At 56.9% G+C, this 16,417-nt stretch overlaps 1 protein-coding gene across 3 annotated transcripts in view; it reads right to left on the bottom strand.

The window, feature by feature from the left end:
- Positions 1-1,469: 1,469 nt before the first annotated feature.
- CNTFR (ciliary neurotrophic factor receptor) overlaps positions 1,470-16,417 on the bottom strand; it is a 38,820-nt gene continuing 23,872 nt past the window's right edge. For all 3 annotated transcript variants that reach the window (XM_054582899.1, XM_054582898.1, XM_054582900.1), the window contains 7 exons: positions 14,632-14,865; positions 8,007-8,124; positions 7,656-7,822; positions 6,368-6,531; positions 2,803-2,983; positions 2,221-2,389; positions 1,470-2,129 (listed from right to left, as the gene is read on the bottom strand). In XM_054582899.1, the coding sequence (XP_054438874.1) occupies position 2,129; positions 2,221-2,389; positions 2,803-2,983; positions 6,368-6,531; positions 7,656-7,822; positions 8,007-8,124; positions 14,632-14,865 (1,034 nt within the window). In that variant the 3' untranslated portion in view covers positions 1,470-2,128. The remainder of the gene's footprint in view (positions 2,130-2,220; positions 2,390-2,802; positions 2,984-6,367; positions 6,532-7,655; positions 7,823-8,006; positions 8,125-14,631; positions 14,866-16,417) is intronic.

Here is a 16,417-nt window from a genome sequence, read left to right as displayed (position 1 = left end):
TTGGCAAGAGTTGGTAGGCCCTGCTCCCTCCACTGCTGCTGGACCTGAGGGCAGGTTCAGGCCCGAGCCACAGCTGGCGGGGACCAGGCAGGTACGACTGGCAGTCCAGGGTACGGAGGCCGGTCCGTGGGCACTCATCGCATGTGTCCACCTTGGAAGCCTCTTCCTGTGAACAAGGAGCCATGTGCTCCCATAGCTGGGGCTACCCCTGCTTGAAAAGCCACAGGCCTTTCTGTCCTGACATCAGGCCTTTGCTTTCCAGGGGGTCTCCCACTTGGAACACCCTTCTGCTCTAGTCCCGGCCTACAGGAGAGCCAGCCACCTGCAGGCCGAGCCGCTCACGCAGCCCAAATCCCGTCCAGGCCTGACTCATCAGTGCGGAGGACGGTGAATCCTCCTCCCAGAGCACGATCCCAGGCAGGCCCGGTGAGAGCAGTGAGGAATGTCCATTTTTGGACCCTGGTCTGAGGAAAGGGATTTGAACTGGGGTGTGTATGTGCGATGGGTGGCTTAGTGGAGGAGCGGTGTCAGGACCTGCTGTGGGGAGTATGCGCCCAGGTCACTGTGCTCATGGCCTGGACTCCATGTCTCCCTTGTTCCAGCCACTCAGAGCAAGGCTCAGTTTGACCCTTCCCCGCGACCCTCAGCCAGAGGTGCCTATCAACTTGGTCCCAGCCTTGGGCATTCTCAGCGAAGGGTGCACAGTGAGGTGGCTTCTACAAGGGGGGCTAGACGTGAGCAGGCCTGTGGCAGCCAGGGGCCCCTCCTCTGGGCAGGGCGCGGAGATGGACTGGGCACCCTGTAACGCCAAAGCCTCATCGTCCCTGCTCACACTGGGTCCTAACTGCAACCTAACCCTGACCTTAACCTTGCATTCTACATTTCCAGTCCCGAAGCACAGGCCTGATCCCTAGTCACATTCCTAGTGGCCTCCTTCAGGCGGCCTCCTGCCTGCCCAGGCCTAGGATGCCCCACACTCTGAGCCTTGTGGCCTGCGTGAGCCCCAGGCCTGACCTGCTAGAACTTCTGGACTGTCTCCTCGATGGCAGGGATGAAAACCGCACCCCTGGCCCCACGGATGGAGTCTGGCCTCCTCACCTTCTTGCATGTCTGCCCTGGTGGGTCAAGCCCAGGCTAGGCACTCGTGAAGGGCAGCTCCAGAGATGACCCCGGACAGTCTTCTGTCCTGCCGGGATCCAGACGCCTCCAGGACTAACTGGACACCCCCCAGTTACGGTACCTGCCTCACTGCAGCCCTCACTCCCCCAAGTCCACCCCGACCTCCAGGGAGCCCTACCCTCCAGAGAAGCAGAAAGCCCCGTCCCCAGACACATGTGCTTGAGCGCTGAACCACCCCACCCCACCTGTATGGAAAGAGTTGCCTCTCTCCAACTTCTAATTTCTTCCTCCTCTAGGCCTGAAAGAGGAGGGATCCTTGGAAGAGACACCCTCCCAAAGCGGGTCTGTTCCAAGGACTCATGAAATGGTGACGTTTAATGAGAACCCCCCCCACTCCCCACACCTGTATATACATCTATAAAAATTTCAAATACAGCAAGTTACCATTGAGTCAGACTAGAAGGGACTGACAGGGCATTAAATACTGTGGTGTAGGAGCAGGGAAAGGGGAGGGTCATACAAAACAGGAGCAGAGGTGGGGGGTTGAAAAGTATGGGTGCTGGGGGGAGGGGCGTGGCTGGGGTCCCCCCAGTGTCAGGAGCTTATAATCTGATGGTGGCAACAGAGACCCTGGGACAGACAGGAGGCTGGGGCAGGAGGAAAAACTGTGGATGTGAGGGGCTCCCCTCAGGCCCCCCCCCCAAGGGCTCCTGGGAGTCGCTGGCATTGGAGGGTCCAGCCCAAGGGGGCAGGTGGGGGTGGGGTGGTCTTTGGTGGGTGGGTTAGCTGCATGGTCCTCCTCTCCTAAGGGAAGGGGGAGAGCCGGCGTGGTATGGCAGGACTAGGGGGTGGCAGGCCCGGGCCCGCCGGGGTCTCTACAAATTGTGTCTGAAGAAAATGCAGAAGGTCCTCCTGCCCGTGTGCAAAATAGAAACCGGGGTCTGTGGGCTCAGCTCCGGCCTCCTGCTCCTCTGCAGGTGCGCTGGCATGTCCTCACGGGATGCCGGGCTCTGGGGAGACAGGGCAGGGGGCTATGAGGGATGAGGGTGGGATGGAGATCCCCTCAGGCTCCCCGCAGCTGCCCAGCCTCACTTGACTTACCAGATCAGGAGACTGCTGGCGGTGGCAGCAGCGGCAGCCAGGGCCAGAGTGACAGGGACACTAATCAGGAAGGGTGCTGAGGGTCCTCCGCTGCTGCTCAGCTCCGTGGAGTCACAGGTCTTCGTGGTGAGCGGGGGTGCCAGTGAGTTGGTGGTGCTGGTCGTGGTCTCTGGGGAACATGGGGGAAACTCAGGGCAGGGCCGGGGCTGGAGTCCCACCCAGAGCTGGGGGTTCCCGGAAGCTGGAGGTTCCTGCTTCCTCTGTCAGACCAGTGCTGCCTCCCCGTCAGAAAGCGCCTGCCTCCTCTCCCAAACGTGCCCTGCCTCCCCACCGGGCAGACCCTGTTTCCCCAAGGCTCAGGGATGATCCCTCTACCCAACAGCCTCTACCAAGCATGTCCAGACAGCAAGGACCAGGAAGAGCAGGGGCTAGGCAGACAAATGGGAGTGTGGCAGCTGCACAGAGTGTGGAGACCCCTGGGGCAGAGGGTCCAAGTCCCAGGAGGAGTTGGAGGGAGCAGGACAAAGGCAGGCAACGGTGCAGCCTAAGGGCACGGGGGGGGGCGGGGGGGGGCAGGCTCACCTGGAGCCTGGGCCTCGGTGGTGAGGTGTCGTGGCTCCTCAGTCCAGGGTGTGGCGTGGGCAGCCACACTCCAGTCACTCCACGTCCCGATCTCATTGTCCTTGGCCGCTACCTGGATGATGTACTCCTTGCCAGGGTAGGCATCTGTGATGGTGTGCGCTGTGCCGTCCGACAGCTCCACCTGCAGCCGGACCACAGGGGTGGGGGGTGGGGGTGGAAGGGACCCCTGGGAGTCAGGAGAGCAAGGCACCCCCAGAGGAAGTGAGAACACTTCTGGGGAGAGAAGCGTGAAGACACCCCTGGAGGGAATGAGGACTTCCCAGGGCGTGAGGGGGTAATGGGAATATTCCTGTGGGAGAGCAAAGACATCTTAGGGAAGAGATCCCCAGGGGAGAGAAAATGGTCTTGAAGGAGAGCAAGAAATCTTTAGGGTGATTGGAAGCACCCCCAGGGGAGAATAAGGAGAACTTCGCTCAGTGTTTGGACTCTGTTGTCATCCCAGCTCTATCAAAACCCCCAGCCTGAGACCTGACCTCAGTCCCAGCCTTGAGGTGACCAGAGGATGGCATTGTGCTGCCCTCTCCCATCAAGACACAGTTTAGAGGGAACGTTACAAACATAGACATGGCGCTAGGCTCCATCCCCTCCTAGCTAGATGACCAAGTTACTTAACTTCCACAAGACTTGTGGTCCTCACCTGTCAGATGGTGTTAACGATCTTGCTCACAGGACTGTAATGAGGGCTCACGCACATGGTAAGCACCAAACACTTCAGCCGGCTCTGTCATTACCATGAGTTCCAGCGCAGAGCCTGGGTTCCCAGGTACCCAGTGCCCGCCCCTCCCAGCCTGGCCCCAGCTGGGCCTCCCCCACAAGAAGCCCTCAGTGTGGTTGTGGCCCTGCCTGAGGTAGAAAGGGGTAGGGGGCTGCTTCAGGGGCGGGGGTTGGGGCAGGACAGCAGAACAGCTGCTCCATTTCCTCCTGGAGGCATCGCCACCCCACCCCCGCTGGCCTTACCCTGCTGGTCTCCCCCCACACTCCAGGCCGGCCTGCCTGTCCAGCACCCCTCCCAGGCCCAGGCGGGGCTCTGGTTCATCTCAGCGGCACCCGCTGCCTCATTAAGCCGCCTCATAAACAGGGGCAGCCAGTGGGGGCGGCGGAGGAGAGGGCTTCTCTGGGCCACGTCTGGCCTCAGGGGTTTTTTTGGTCCCTGTTCCAATACCCCCCAAACCCACCCCAGAAAACGGGGGTCTGGGCTACCTGATGGGCTATGAATATATGCATGCATGTGTATGTACATTTGCGTGTGCGCACGACTGGGTCCACGCGGAGCGGGAAGCCCCTCCCATTCCCCCTGAGTCTGTGGCCCTGAGGCGGAAGCACTGGTAAAGGTCAGGGTCAGGGTGAGAGCCACTTTGGGCCCAGATCTGGGCTTAGTAAGTCCTCCTCTCAGCCCTGGAAGACTGGTGGGCCCGCAGACACTCCTCTCCTGGTGTTGGGCTCCAGTTCCATCTCTGGTCCCCCAGCTGCCTTTTACTCTGCAAAGACTCCCTGTGGCTGAATAGCCCAAGCTCCTTCAGCTCTTTCTTCCTTAAGAGGATTTGGCCCCCAGGCCCCTCCTGTGATTGTCTCGGGGACCTCCACAGCTGTCTTTCCCCAAAGGGAGAGAGCCATGGGAGCAGATCCAATTACCACCTCTTTGGTGGGCTTATGATGGGCACCCGACATCTAGGAATATGTACCAGAAGCCCAGTACCCTCTGGCAGCCACATCTCCTTGGCCTGGGTCCTTCTTTCTAGGTTTTCATTGATACTTTAGTCCACCCGCTTAAGAGAATGGCTCCTTAATTGGCAGGAATTCCCTAGTCTCTGGCTTCAGCCTCACCTGAGTCCTCCATCCACCCTCCGGGCCTCCCTGCTGAGTTAGGGCCAGAGCAAAAGACAAGGGGAAGGAGAACCCAAGCTGGGTCCCAGTACTCGCCTCCCCCTCGTCCACGGGCAGACAGCCCCTGCCAGGCCTCACGGCGCCCCTTCTTGTGTGATTCCTGGCCTGTACCTCTCATTTCCTCCTGAAAATCCAAGTGATATTTTTCTGTGCTCTCCACCCAGCAGCCCACCCCTCACCCCCAATTATACACCTGCCTCTCTTTAAGATGAAGAGTCAGGGAGAGTAGATTCTGTTCAGAGCAAAACTCAAGTTCAAAAGAGCCATAAATCTGGCCAATTGCAATGCCAATGAGACATGGAACAGGGCTAGCACGTGCCACGGGCAACGCAGATTCTTGCTATAGAGCCCCACGTATTTTGCTCTGCCCACCTCAGTGTGGTGGGCAGCTCAGCCCATGGTGGAGGCCAGTGCATGGTTTTGCCATGTTAGTCACATGCATGTATGGAGCATGGTTCCTCCTGGGAACTGTGTGTGTGTTTGCATGTTCCTGTGTGTGCGGTGGGCAGTGTGCCAGGTCCACTGCAAGGCGTGTGCGCCGCGACGCGCGCGGGGCTGCTGCCTGTAGCTCGTTAGCGGGGGAGGGGGGCTTGTGAAACTAGACCCTGGTTATTAGCAATGCATTAGGCGCCGGCAGCTGGCCAGGTGGGAGGGACTGCGGACTCTGTCAGGGAACATGTGAGCATGTGAGCAGCTTTGTGGGGGACAGGCCTGCAACCCGGACAGGCGCCCTAGAATTGAATTACGCACTTTAAAGGCTAGTCGGGGGGGTGCGCGGAGGGGATGAGAAGATGGAGCTGGAGCCTGGTAGATGTCATGAGAGGACAGGATGACCACCCCCCCACCCAGGTACCACACTGGGTGGCCCCATGAAGCACTCCCGCAGCCCCAGTCCTAGCCCACAGATATCATGGGCCACACAGAGCAGCCACAGCCCTGTCCACCCAGGGCTCTCAAGGACAGAGAATCTCAAGTTTGCCCCAAACCCCTGTCTGCTCCCCAGAGCTCTCTATCACAGCTGGATTAACAGCCGAGACCCACACTGCCCCCGCTCCATCCCCTGCTTAGTTCCCAGCCTGGGCCACCATCTGACCTATAACTTTAGCCTGACCCCTAAGCTAGAACTGACTTTGGAGCCCTGAACTCATACCCTGAACCAAACTTGACTCCATTGCCTAATTCTGACCCCTTGAGCCCATCTGTGAGTCCTTAGGGACAGGGACTGTTCTGGACCCTAGCGCAGGCACAGAGACTGGGCCAAAGTGCAAAGGGGAGATGCCTGATCAGGGCTGAGCCAGAAGTAAAAGAACAGAAGTAAGGCTGCCCTGCCTGCCATTTTCCTTCCAGCATTTCTCTCCAAACCCCGGGGAGCCACAAAGACAGATGTGTTCCCATCCAATGGTAGTGACAGGGAACCCCGAAGGGTCGTAGATCAGGACACCTCCCTCAGCTCCATCCATCCCCCTAGGCCTGCCTGGTGCCTTCTCCCCTCTGAAAGCCTCTCTGACTATCCTCGGGCATCACACTAGAACAGCTACCAATGGGGACATAGGTATGTCCCATGCCATGTGGCTGTGAGGAAGGTGCTCGGGGTCTGGGCAGGGCAGGGTAGGGCACTCACATGCTGCCACTGGTCCAGGATGAGGGGTCGGTAGCGCAGAAAGAACTTGAGAGGAAAGGAGTCAGGGTCAGGCCAGGTGGAGGGGGTCTGCCACGTCACCTCTAGCCGGCGAGGGTTGCTGGGCACCGGCCGGGCTACCACATTTTCTGGAGGATCAGGCTTCACTGTTCAGGAGATACAGCTTTATTACCACACTACCCTCTGGGACACCACTTTGTCACCGTGTCTACCATCTTACATCACCAACAACTGTCATCATCATCATCATGGGTGCCATCCCTCTTCTCTGTTGTCAAGTCTGGCAACCACCACTAACAACCATCTCGTTATTTTCACCTCTCACATTCCTGTCACCACCAATGATTGTCATTATAGTCAGTCACTAGCTCATGAGATCAATACCCCAAATTCCATTCCATCATCACAACCCCATCCTCATGAAGAGCAGTGTCCCAACCACTAAGCCCGTATGACGACTCGACCCTCATCCCCATCGTCGCCGGGATCGCCCCCTCATGCACCAGCGTCATACACTCCCCCCAAGCTTGGCTTTTCACTTCAACTTTCCCATTTCCAAACTGAGGCATGGGCTCCCTTAGAAGAATCTGGGTTTGAAGCTGCTCTATAGGTCCAGGTTAAAAGACAGTCCACCGGTGCTGCAAATCTGGGTTGAAGGTAGGCTGAGATCTGATGGGAGCATACAAGGGCCCAGATTACGTAGAAAGAGCCTGCCTGGGGACCCAGCCATGGGGTGGGGCAGGCAAGCACAGGGTCTGGCTGGGGCTGGCTAGGAGTAAGAGGAGGCAAGGGGTCTGGCTGGGATGGAGCGAGATAGGCAGAGGGTCTGGCTGGACGGAGCAGGGGCAGGCAGAGGGTCTGGTTGGGGTGGGGGTTGGGGGAGTGCAGTATCTGTCCCAGTCCTGTCTCCTGTTCTGACACCTCATTCATCACAGGCCGTAAGGAAGCTATTAGTGTCGGGGGGTGGAGGCTGCAGCTGCACAAGGGTCTGGCCCAGCCTGCCCCCCTCCCCCTCCTGTATGCTGTGGGAGCCAGAGAGATGATGGGAAGAGCTGCTGGAGAGGTCTCTCGGCCCCTGCAGGTAAAGGACATTCATGCAAATGTTCACAGGTATGCACATGCCATGCATACATGTACACATGTACACACATACCACATATACCTGTGCACACATGTGAACACCCCACCATTACTCATATACACCTCTGGCACACACCCGCTTACACACTCCCACCGAAGTAAGCAGCAGGGACCCTCCCTTCCCACGCACCAATGGTGAACTCGTCGAAGGTGATAGCTGTGGCGTTGTGGCCCAGAGCATTGCTGACACTTATCGAGACCTTGTACTTGACGGTGGAGAACAGGTGTATGTAGCGGATGTGGCAGCGGTTCTTGAGGGCTGGGTCCTTCTCACAGACCATAACTTTGGAGCCATGCCTGGGGAGGGGTGAGGCCCAGGCACTGTTACCAATGTCAAGGGTAAGATAGGACAGAGGCTGGGGGAAGGTCAAGCCAAAGGCTGCGCTAGGATCTGGACTGTGGGCACTGGCGTGGGGTGGGGGGGTGCAGGAGAGAGGTCAGAGGTCAGCATTAGAACCAGGTCACGGGCAGGTCTACTCACAGCGCAGTCACATTGAAGGTGTTGGGGATGTAGGTAGGGGCGGGCAGATGCCAGCTGCAGTAGAAGCCCTTGGGGTAAGCATTGGAGCGGCAGCTGAGCACAGGCTCCCGTGGTGGCACTGGGGGGTGAAAACAGCACGGTCAGGGCATTCTTGGAGCCCCCAGTCCCCTGCACTAGTAAGGGAACAGGTGGGCCCCAGAACCCCAGCTCTCCCCCTCCAACCCTTCAGCAATGCCAGAGGTTGAGGGGGGGACTGTCAGCGAGGGTCTGAGGCTTCCCAGGCCACAGAGAGCCAGATGTTTAATTAAAGAAAAACAAGGGCTGTAAGGAGAGGGAGCCCCCCCCACCTGCTCAATGGAGGCGGGAACTGTGGGGAGCAGGGGGCTGCGGGCCTCAGCTCATCAATCACAGGATGGAGGTGATGTCTGGGGGAATCAGCCCAGCCCCACATCTCCTGCCACACTGTGTCCATCCCCGAACTGTGCAACAGAGGCCGAGGGGAATCTGGTGCTGGCATGATCAGGGCACACTCCCTGGGGAAGGGTCGCCCCAGGCTTCCCCTCAGCAGAGAATGAGAAACATGAGGACAGGCCTGGTGGTTCCACAGGAACAACAGCACTGGGTGGCAGTTCACCTTTGTATCTGTATGCGTCTGCATGCACAGGCATATATGTTACATGTATGTCTGTGACATGAACAAGTGACCCATGATGGGCTGTAGGTGCATGTGTAGGAACACCTATGTGTATGGCTCTCAGAGTGCGTGTCCACATGTGCTTGCAAGTGTGTGCACAGCCCAGCTGAGAGGGAGCTGCTATTCCCTTGGTGTGTACCTCCCTCCTGCCCCAGCCCTGGCTTCTTTGCTCCATCACAGATCCTTTAAGAAGCCCTTGACATGGTCAGCAGCTGTCTTCACTCTAAAATGGGGACACCCAGAGAGGGAGAGGCACTGGCCTGGGGTCACATAGCAAGTCAAAGCTGGAACTACACCCAACGATGGAGGTATCACCTACATGACCACACAAACACGCTTGGGAAGTGTTTTCTGCTGTCTGACCACACTCTGGCTGCCATGAACACTTAGTCCAGCTGTTCCCACCCTCAGGCACTGGGCAAGGCGTGAGGACAGCCGGCTCAGGTTCCTGGAAGGAGGCAGCTTCTGTGATCTGACCCAGGCAAGGAATGTCCGTGGTGGCTCCAGGGACACTGACACCTCCCTCCTGTGCCCCCCCTCCCTCCCCGCCCCCTGCCTGACAGGTGGACAGGAAATAGGAGGGGGGCAGTCCAAGAAGCCAGGGACAGTGAAGGGGAGTGCATGTCTATGCTTGCTGCGTGGCCATGGTGACACATGGAGAACTGTGGGCTTTCAGCCACAGTGTGCACGTGGCTGAGTGACTGCGTGATTGTGTGTACATGTCCAGTGTGTGTGGAGTGCATATGTACGTATTGGGCTGAACCCCCAGGTCCCCATCTGGCTGTGCAGCAGAAGAGATGAGGGGCTCAGAGAAGCATCAGAGAAGCCTGGGAGAAGCATGCGGAGTGGGCAATGCTGTGGGCAGAGGCAGCTGCATGCCCCAGGCCTGCGACGGAGAGCCAGAGCCCAGCCGGGCCCCCACAAGGGCCTGCACTCTGCCCGCCGCTCTCTGCCTCCCCTGGGAGCCTACCTGGCCTTGTGTCCACCTTGTGTCTGTTCCATGTTCATACTGTGTGCCTCTCGTATCCCTTCTCTATCTGCCCAGGGGCACAGAGGCGTGGGGGTGGGGTGGGGGGCGGCCAAGGACACAGGAAGTGCCTTGTGGGGGCCTGTGGGCCAGGCCAGAGTTGGCAGCCACCCCAGGAGGAAAGGACATTCCGAGGTCGGCCGAAAAGCTTCCACTCCTCCCTTCTGCCACCACCCCCCCCCTTACCCTCAGCTTCAAAGGAGAAGGGCGCTGGGGGGTGGGGGTGGGGGACTGAAGCCTGCAGAGTCAGCTCCCTGCTGCCTGGGACTCTTGGGAGGGCAGAGCAGGCCATAGCGCTGGACTCACAGGCCCCCTCCCCTGGCCAGCCACCCCACTGACCAGCCTCCTTCATTCTTCTCACTGTTCTCCCCCCGCAAACCAGCCTCCCCCTCAAACCAGTCTCCCTAACTGGGCAGGTCATGGAGGGCCGGGGGGCCAGGCAGGGCTTTGTCTGTCATCTGGCTGCTCCTGCCTGGCCCTGGGCCCTGAGTAGGAAAGGGCTTGGGTTTCCTGACAGGGACCAGGTTTCTCAGAGGGAAAAGGAGGAAAGAAAAACAAAGAAAAGGAAGAAAAGGAGTGACTTGCTGCAGCTGGAGCCCAGCTGAGGGGCCGGGTGGGCGGAGGTGGGGGTGCTGTGAGAGACCAAGTGTGAGGTTGTGGGACAGTGTGCGATCAGGAGGCCTGTTGCGAGTATGCTGTGAGTCTGGGGAGCAGTTTTTTAAGACAGTTAAGATTGTGAGGCTGTGTGTTAACTCCGAACGGCTTCATGTGTGCGACGGAGACTCTGGGCAGTTGTGTAACTGTGTGGTTGGCTGTGTGTGACTGAATGACTGCGTGTGTGACTCAGGAAGAGGCTGTCCACATTTGAGACTGTCTAAATGTGTAAGGCTGTGTGGCCGAGGTACTCTGTGAAAGCACGTGTAAATGTGCCGCTGTTGTCTGAAACACAGTGACAGCAAGGCTACAGGCTGGAGACGCTGTATATGAGGTGGAGTTTAAGCCTGAATGTATTCTTCAAACCGGGTGTGGGAAGCTGCCCAGAATTCCAAGTGTGCTCACATGTATGAACTGAACACCGTGTCAGAGCATGTTAGAAAAAGCTCACATGCATGCACATATCATAGTATCCCGTTCTGGGCATACGGGTGTGTTCCTGAATGCCCAGGCATCCTGAGTTGACTCTTATGGGGACTCCTGAGAAGTCCAAGTGATGCTGTCAGCCAGTGGCAGGGTGTCCTTGGGTCCCATGTGGGGCCGTGTGTGCATGTGCCCTTGCTGGCCCAGGGTTTGTTTGTTTTCCTCCTAATTGGCTTGTTTTTCCATGTCCAGCCCACCAAACCGCATGTTTTTCCTCTCATCTCGCCAGCCCGCCTAGGCTGGAGCCCCCGGCATGCACGAGGCCCGCCCGCAGGCCCAGAGAGGAGGGGCAGGCTGCCCACACCCCTGGCCAGGCCAGATCACGCTGGGCGGGGAGGACCCTTCCAGCTCCAGCACTACCCAGGCACTGCTCCCATTCTTCTTCCTGCCTGGCATTCAAGGGCCGTGGCCTGTCCCAAGCTTATCTCGTGGCATCCCTTGACATACCCCAACTTCTGGGCTCCCAAATGCCCCCGGCTGCCTCCCACTGGCTGCTCTTTCCTTCCCAGCCAAACAGGGCTGAGGGCAAATCAATGCTGAACCAGGGGGTCTGAAGCTCCCATCCTGACCAATCAAATACAAATTTTAAAACACTGGACAAGGAACTGTCCAATATAAATTTAATCGATTAATCTGATTTATTTTAGCTTAGAATCAGAATGATACTGCATCAGCTCTGTCTAGTAAACAAGACTATTAAAGGGAACCCTGTGATCCTATTTCCTAATGTGGGGGGTTCATTCATCATCCTGCACCGGGGGGCTCCTCAGAGCTGTTTGTGAGTGTCCACCTGAGGGCAGGAAGGGGAATCACGAGAAAGCAATTCGGGGACTAGTCTGCTTCAGAGGACTTTCAACAGAATATTTTTATGATCTGGTTCCCGTGGAAATAAGAGACATAAAAATCATATACGTCTAGGATAAACATTAAATAATTTTTGGTTCGAACAACCCACAAATCAGGGGTAACTATGTCCTGTTCTCTGAGTGCTGGCAAGAAGGATAATTTGATATCGAGTGTTGCCAAACCCAGTCTCTTGTTACTAATATAATGTGACTGAGACAATCATGATTAATGTCCCCTGTTCCTCTAACCAGCTCTTTAGAAGGATATAGAGACAATGCTACAGCCAATTCATAGCCAGTTCTCCTCTGACAGGCAAGGCCTGGGGAGTGGTCAGCACTATGTATAAAAGGTCTGGGCTCTCGTCACAACAGAGCAGCTGTGGGCATGTCCTACGGGTGTGGACTATAGCCATTACCTAATTCCCCTCAAGGAAGATCAAGTCATCAGGAATGGGGGCCCAGGGTCACCGAAGCCCAGCCACTACTACCATCCTTGTCCGTCGTGAAGACTTCTGGGAATCAAACTGAGAAGTCAGGAGTGTAAGTGACAGTGCCAAGCTGGCCTCATCCTTCTTTCATGGCACTCAATATATGCCCCCCCGCCGCCTCCCCCAGGAAGGGCTTCCCAGGAAAGGCTAAGTCCTCCACTTTGTGTGTCAGGGAGGACACCTTTAGGCTGGCCCTGCATTTCTAGACCTGGCCAAGAGTGTTCACTCCACCCCTGACTTGCAACTAAGCAGTTTGGTTAGGAATGCTATCTCTAGAGTTTAAATGTGTCAAAGGCTTTTATGTGGGGAAAGGAATGTCCCCACTAAAACACATTTCCACCCCTCCTCTAGCCCAACTGGTGGGTCAATGCTTTTGTGGAGGACCCCGAGCAAACCGTCAACCTAACATTTCCCACCGCTGTCCACACCAATCTCCTGACAATGGGGCAAGGGCCTGCTCCCAGGCCCCTCAAGCGTCTCCTCCCCTCGGTAGCTCCCAGGGAGAGTAAAGAAACCATCTTCAGACTGTGGGAGTGCATCACCCAGTTGGCATGAGGCCAGAGATGCTTGAATCTTTGGCTCAAGGAGAAAATAAATAAAGCTGTTTTCTGAGTACTTTTTTTCTGTCAGTGGGAGCCTCTGGCTGGGATCTGGGTGCTGACCCTCAGCAACACTGATCACAGCATCTTTCCGACTTCTCCAAACCCCTCCTCCAAATCCCACTCACCTGGGCTTCCTTCACCCTTCCCGCTGGCTGCTTCTTTTCTCTTTGCGGCTCATTTCTCTCCATCAACCCTTACACGGTGACGGTCTTCAGGGCTCATTCTGGGTCACCTTCTCTCCTCACCCCACCATCTCTCCCTTGGCCCTCTCGCCCTGCCCATGGCTTTGATGCTGACAAGTCCCCAGATTCCCATCTCCAACACAGATCTCTCCCCTGAATCCCAATCCCTCAGATTCACTGACCACCAGCCATCACCTCCCTGTTGTTGCCCAAGGACCCCAACAAATGTGTCTATAGCAGATATGGGTGGCGCCACAGATCCCTCACCCATACCAGCTGCTGCTTCTGCAGTTTTTTCCCTAAGAGCTTTCTTTGGCTACCAAAGCCTGCATTGCCTGCCGAGGCATCAGGCCAAAAGTGCTGGAGAATTACAACATCCCCACCCCCACCCCAGGAGACTACCCCAACCAAGGACGGGCAGGAGTTGGTATATAAGCAACCAAGCTCCCTCCCCACTCTGGCAGGAGACCTCCGAGGCGCATGTTCTGCCTGGGCTCCCAGAGAGCTCCCGTGGGTTATGCTCCAATAGCTCAGACTTAATAGCTGATAACTCTTTACTGACTAACTTAACTTCCTTTTCCTATCATTTCCCCATTCCCCTATGGTGTTTCTGTCACCTGCCAAACAAACTACTTCCATATGAATTCTCATCTTGGGACCTGATTCTAGAAAAAGACACTGTCCAAATGGAACATACCGCGTTCTCCTCGAATGGACCCTCCTACTGTGTCTCTGTGTCTCGTTGCAGTGATTGGTACTGCCAGCTGTCTCGACTCCTCATGTTCTCTGCTCCCCTGTCCTCGCCACTTCCAATCCAGCATCAACTCCTGGAGGTCCAACCATCCCCTCTCAACTTCCCTGACTCCATGCCCCGGTCCCAGGTCCTCATCATCTCTATTGCATCCCAACAACGGCCTCCTTCCTGCCTGGCTTCGCCCTATCCAATCTGCTCCCTTCACTACAATGAAAGGAATCTTTTAGGAATGTGACCTGATCTTGTCACTCCCCAGCTTCTAGGATCATGACCTGCCTGTCCCCTCCTTCCCCCATTTCATGCCCTCCCAGCCTCTGAGATCTGCAGTTACACTCAGCTCTCTGCCAGAAATAACTTTTCCCATGTATCTTCCAAATCTTCTAAGTCTCCACATGCCTCCCACTTGAGGAAGCCTTCCTTCTCCCCTGGGCCTTCCTGAGTGCCCATACCCACACATACATAACCACAGAGCCCATTTTCCTCTGCAAGGCCCTCATGGCCAGCCCCGTGAGAGCACACAGTGGACTGTGGCTGCTCCCACCCCGAGCTGTGATGCCAGGATTGCTCCCCACCAGGCCCCAGAGGGGCCATGACCTGCCAGCCCTCCTCTACCCATCTTGTCATAGGAACAGGATTTCAGGATCTCAAGGACCTCAGGGGGCTGGGGGGAGATACATGTGTAGAATGCCCAGGGGTCTGGACTCAGCGGGCTAGGCTTGGCTCAGAGGTCAGAAGAGCAGACTGAGATGGGGTCAGAGGGCGAAGGTCTGGGTACTGCAGCCATCTCCCCTCCACCGACAAAAAGGCGACCTGGTCTGGGCCAAGGGTCTGGGCCTCACCGACAACCCCTTTGAGTGAGAAAGGAGATCAAATGAGAGGTTGGGAGCAACACTTACAGCCCACATGTAGGAGGACTTGGTGGCGCGGGTGCCAGGAGTCACGGTGGAAGCAGGCGTAGAGGCCACTGTGGCCCAGTTCCAGGCCACGAAGCATGAGCTGAGAGCCATTGAGCAGGTCAGGGGCCAGGTCTGTCCCATTTACCCGCCATGTCACTGTTGCATCCCAGTTGGCTGTCCCACATGGCAGAGTCACGTCTGAGCCCAGGCGCTCATACTGCACGTGGGGTGCCTCTGTGGGGATGGGGAGGGCACAGAGCAACGAAAGTCACAGGTCATGGCTATGCCCAGCAACCACAGGTGAATGTGCAAGGATGAGACCTATGAATGTGCCTGAGTGAGGAGTCCAGGCCAAGAGGCTCCGTGTCTGACGGTATAAGTGTCTTGGAGAGATGAGTGTGCAAAGTGTCTCTGTGGCTGTGCAAGTGTACAGGTGCGTCTCCAAAACTGAGCATGTGAATGAGCTATCTTGTGCGAGTGAGGGAGTGGGGGAGAGAAATTGATTGATTGATTCGTTGATTGATTGATTGGAGTACTAGGAGGTATTTTTTTCAAACATCCATTTTGTTCCATTTTATTTATGCATTCATTGGTTGTTTCTTATATGTGCCCTGACCAGGGATTGAACCCACAACCTTGGTGTACTGGGACGACATACTAACCGACTGAGCAGCCTGGCCAAGGCTAGAGTGCTGGGAGGTATTTTAGAACTCAGTGAAAACCCAGTTCACCTCCAGTCACTAGGTCCTTTTGAGTGTTCTCCTGACCTCCATGACCCTAACCTCTTACCACCAACAGGCCCAGCCCCAGTCACTGACATCTGCTACCCAGGCAAGCTGGAGCTGAGGGGCCCCATTCCTGGACTCCTTTCTCTGTCTTTCCCCATCTGTTTCTCTTCCTCATCCTTATCTCTTTCTGTCCTGCCTTTCTCTCCTGCTCTCCCTCTCTGGCCCCCCTGAAAGCACCGCCCCCCCGCCCCCCAGCCATCCAGAGCTTGGGCGGCGGCAGCAGGAGAAGGGAGAAAGGGCCGGGTGGAAGACTGGAGCCCTAGGGAACTCCTGGCAGCTGTCAACTTTGAGAGGCAGGAACTGCATCGGCTGGGGGTGGGGGAGTGCTGGGGCTGAGAGCGCTCCCTCCTCTCCTGCCCCCAGGAGGGGCCTGTCAGAGCCAAAAGCAAACCCCAGCCTTGGCCTCGGCAACCCAGGCGTGATGGACGTGATGGACGGAGCCCAGGAGACTGGAGTGCAAGGGCGGGAGGGAGCACCTGTCGGGAGGCAGCACTAGGTTGGGGAGGCATGTGGGACAGAGAAAGTCCCAGACACCTATCTACAGACACCAGCAGAGAAACAGGCATGGAAAGCCGGGAGATGCAAATCTAATCTCCGCATCCTGCCCCCCAAGCTGGAGGGACAGATGCTTCCCTGGTCCCAGCCAGATCTGTGGAGTGAGGATGGGAGGGGAAGAGTGAGGGGGAAGGGGGCTAGTGGGGAGGGGCTGTGGGATCCCTCGTTAACACTCGCTCAAGTCTCCCCTCAGAGAGCTACCCCACTGAGTTGGGGAATTTTCAGAGGCAGTTCCTGTTAACGAGCCAATTAAGTTGGGCCAGTGGCCCCTTAATTAGACTTGTTAACACCATCAGTACAGCAGGGGGTAGGGATCCCCCTATGTCACCAGCCACCCGCTTCCCTCCGTCGCAGCCCCCTCCCCAGGACTGCTTCTCTCTGTGCTGGAACATCTGTCCCTGTTTGTTGCCTCTGTCCGTCTCCCTGTGCTGAGGTCTCTCCAT

Source organism: Pteronotus mesoamericanus, unplaced genomic scaffold, assembly GCF_021234165.1.
Source record: "Pteronotus mesoamericanus isolate MK-2021 breed Mesoamerican mustached bat unplaced genomic scaffold, CSHL_Meso_final contig_73, whole genome shotgun sequence".
Taxonomy (NCBI): Eukaryota; Metazoa; Chordata; class Mammalia; order Chiroptera; family Mormoopidae; genus Pteronotus; species Pteronotus mesoamericanus.
Note: the sequence above shows the minus strand (reverse complement) of the source record. Positions and strands in the feature narration are given on the sequence as shown.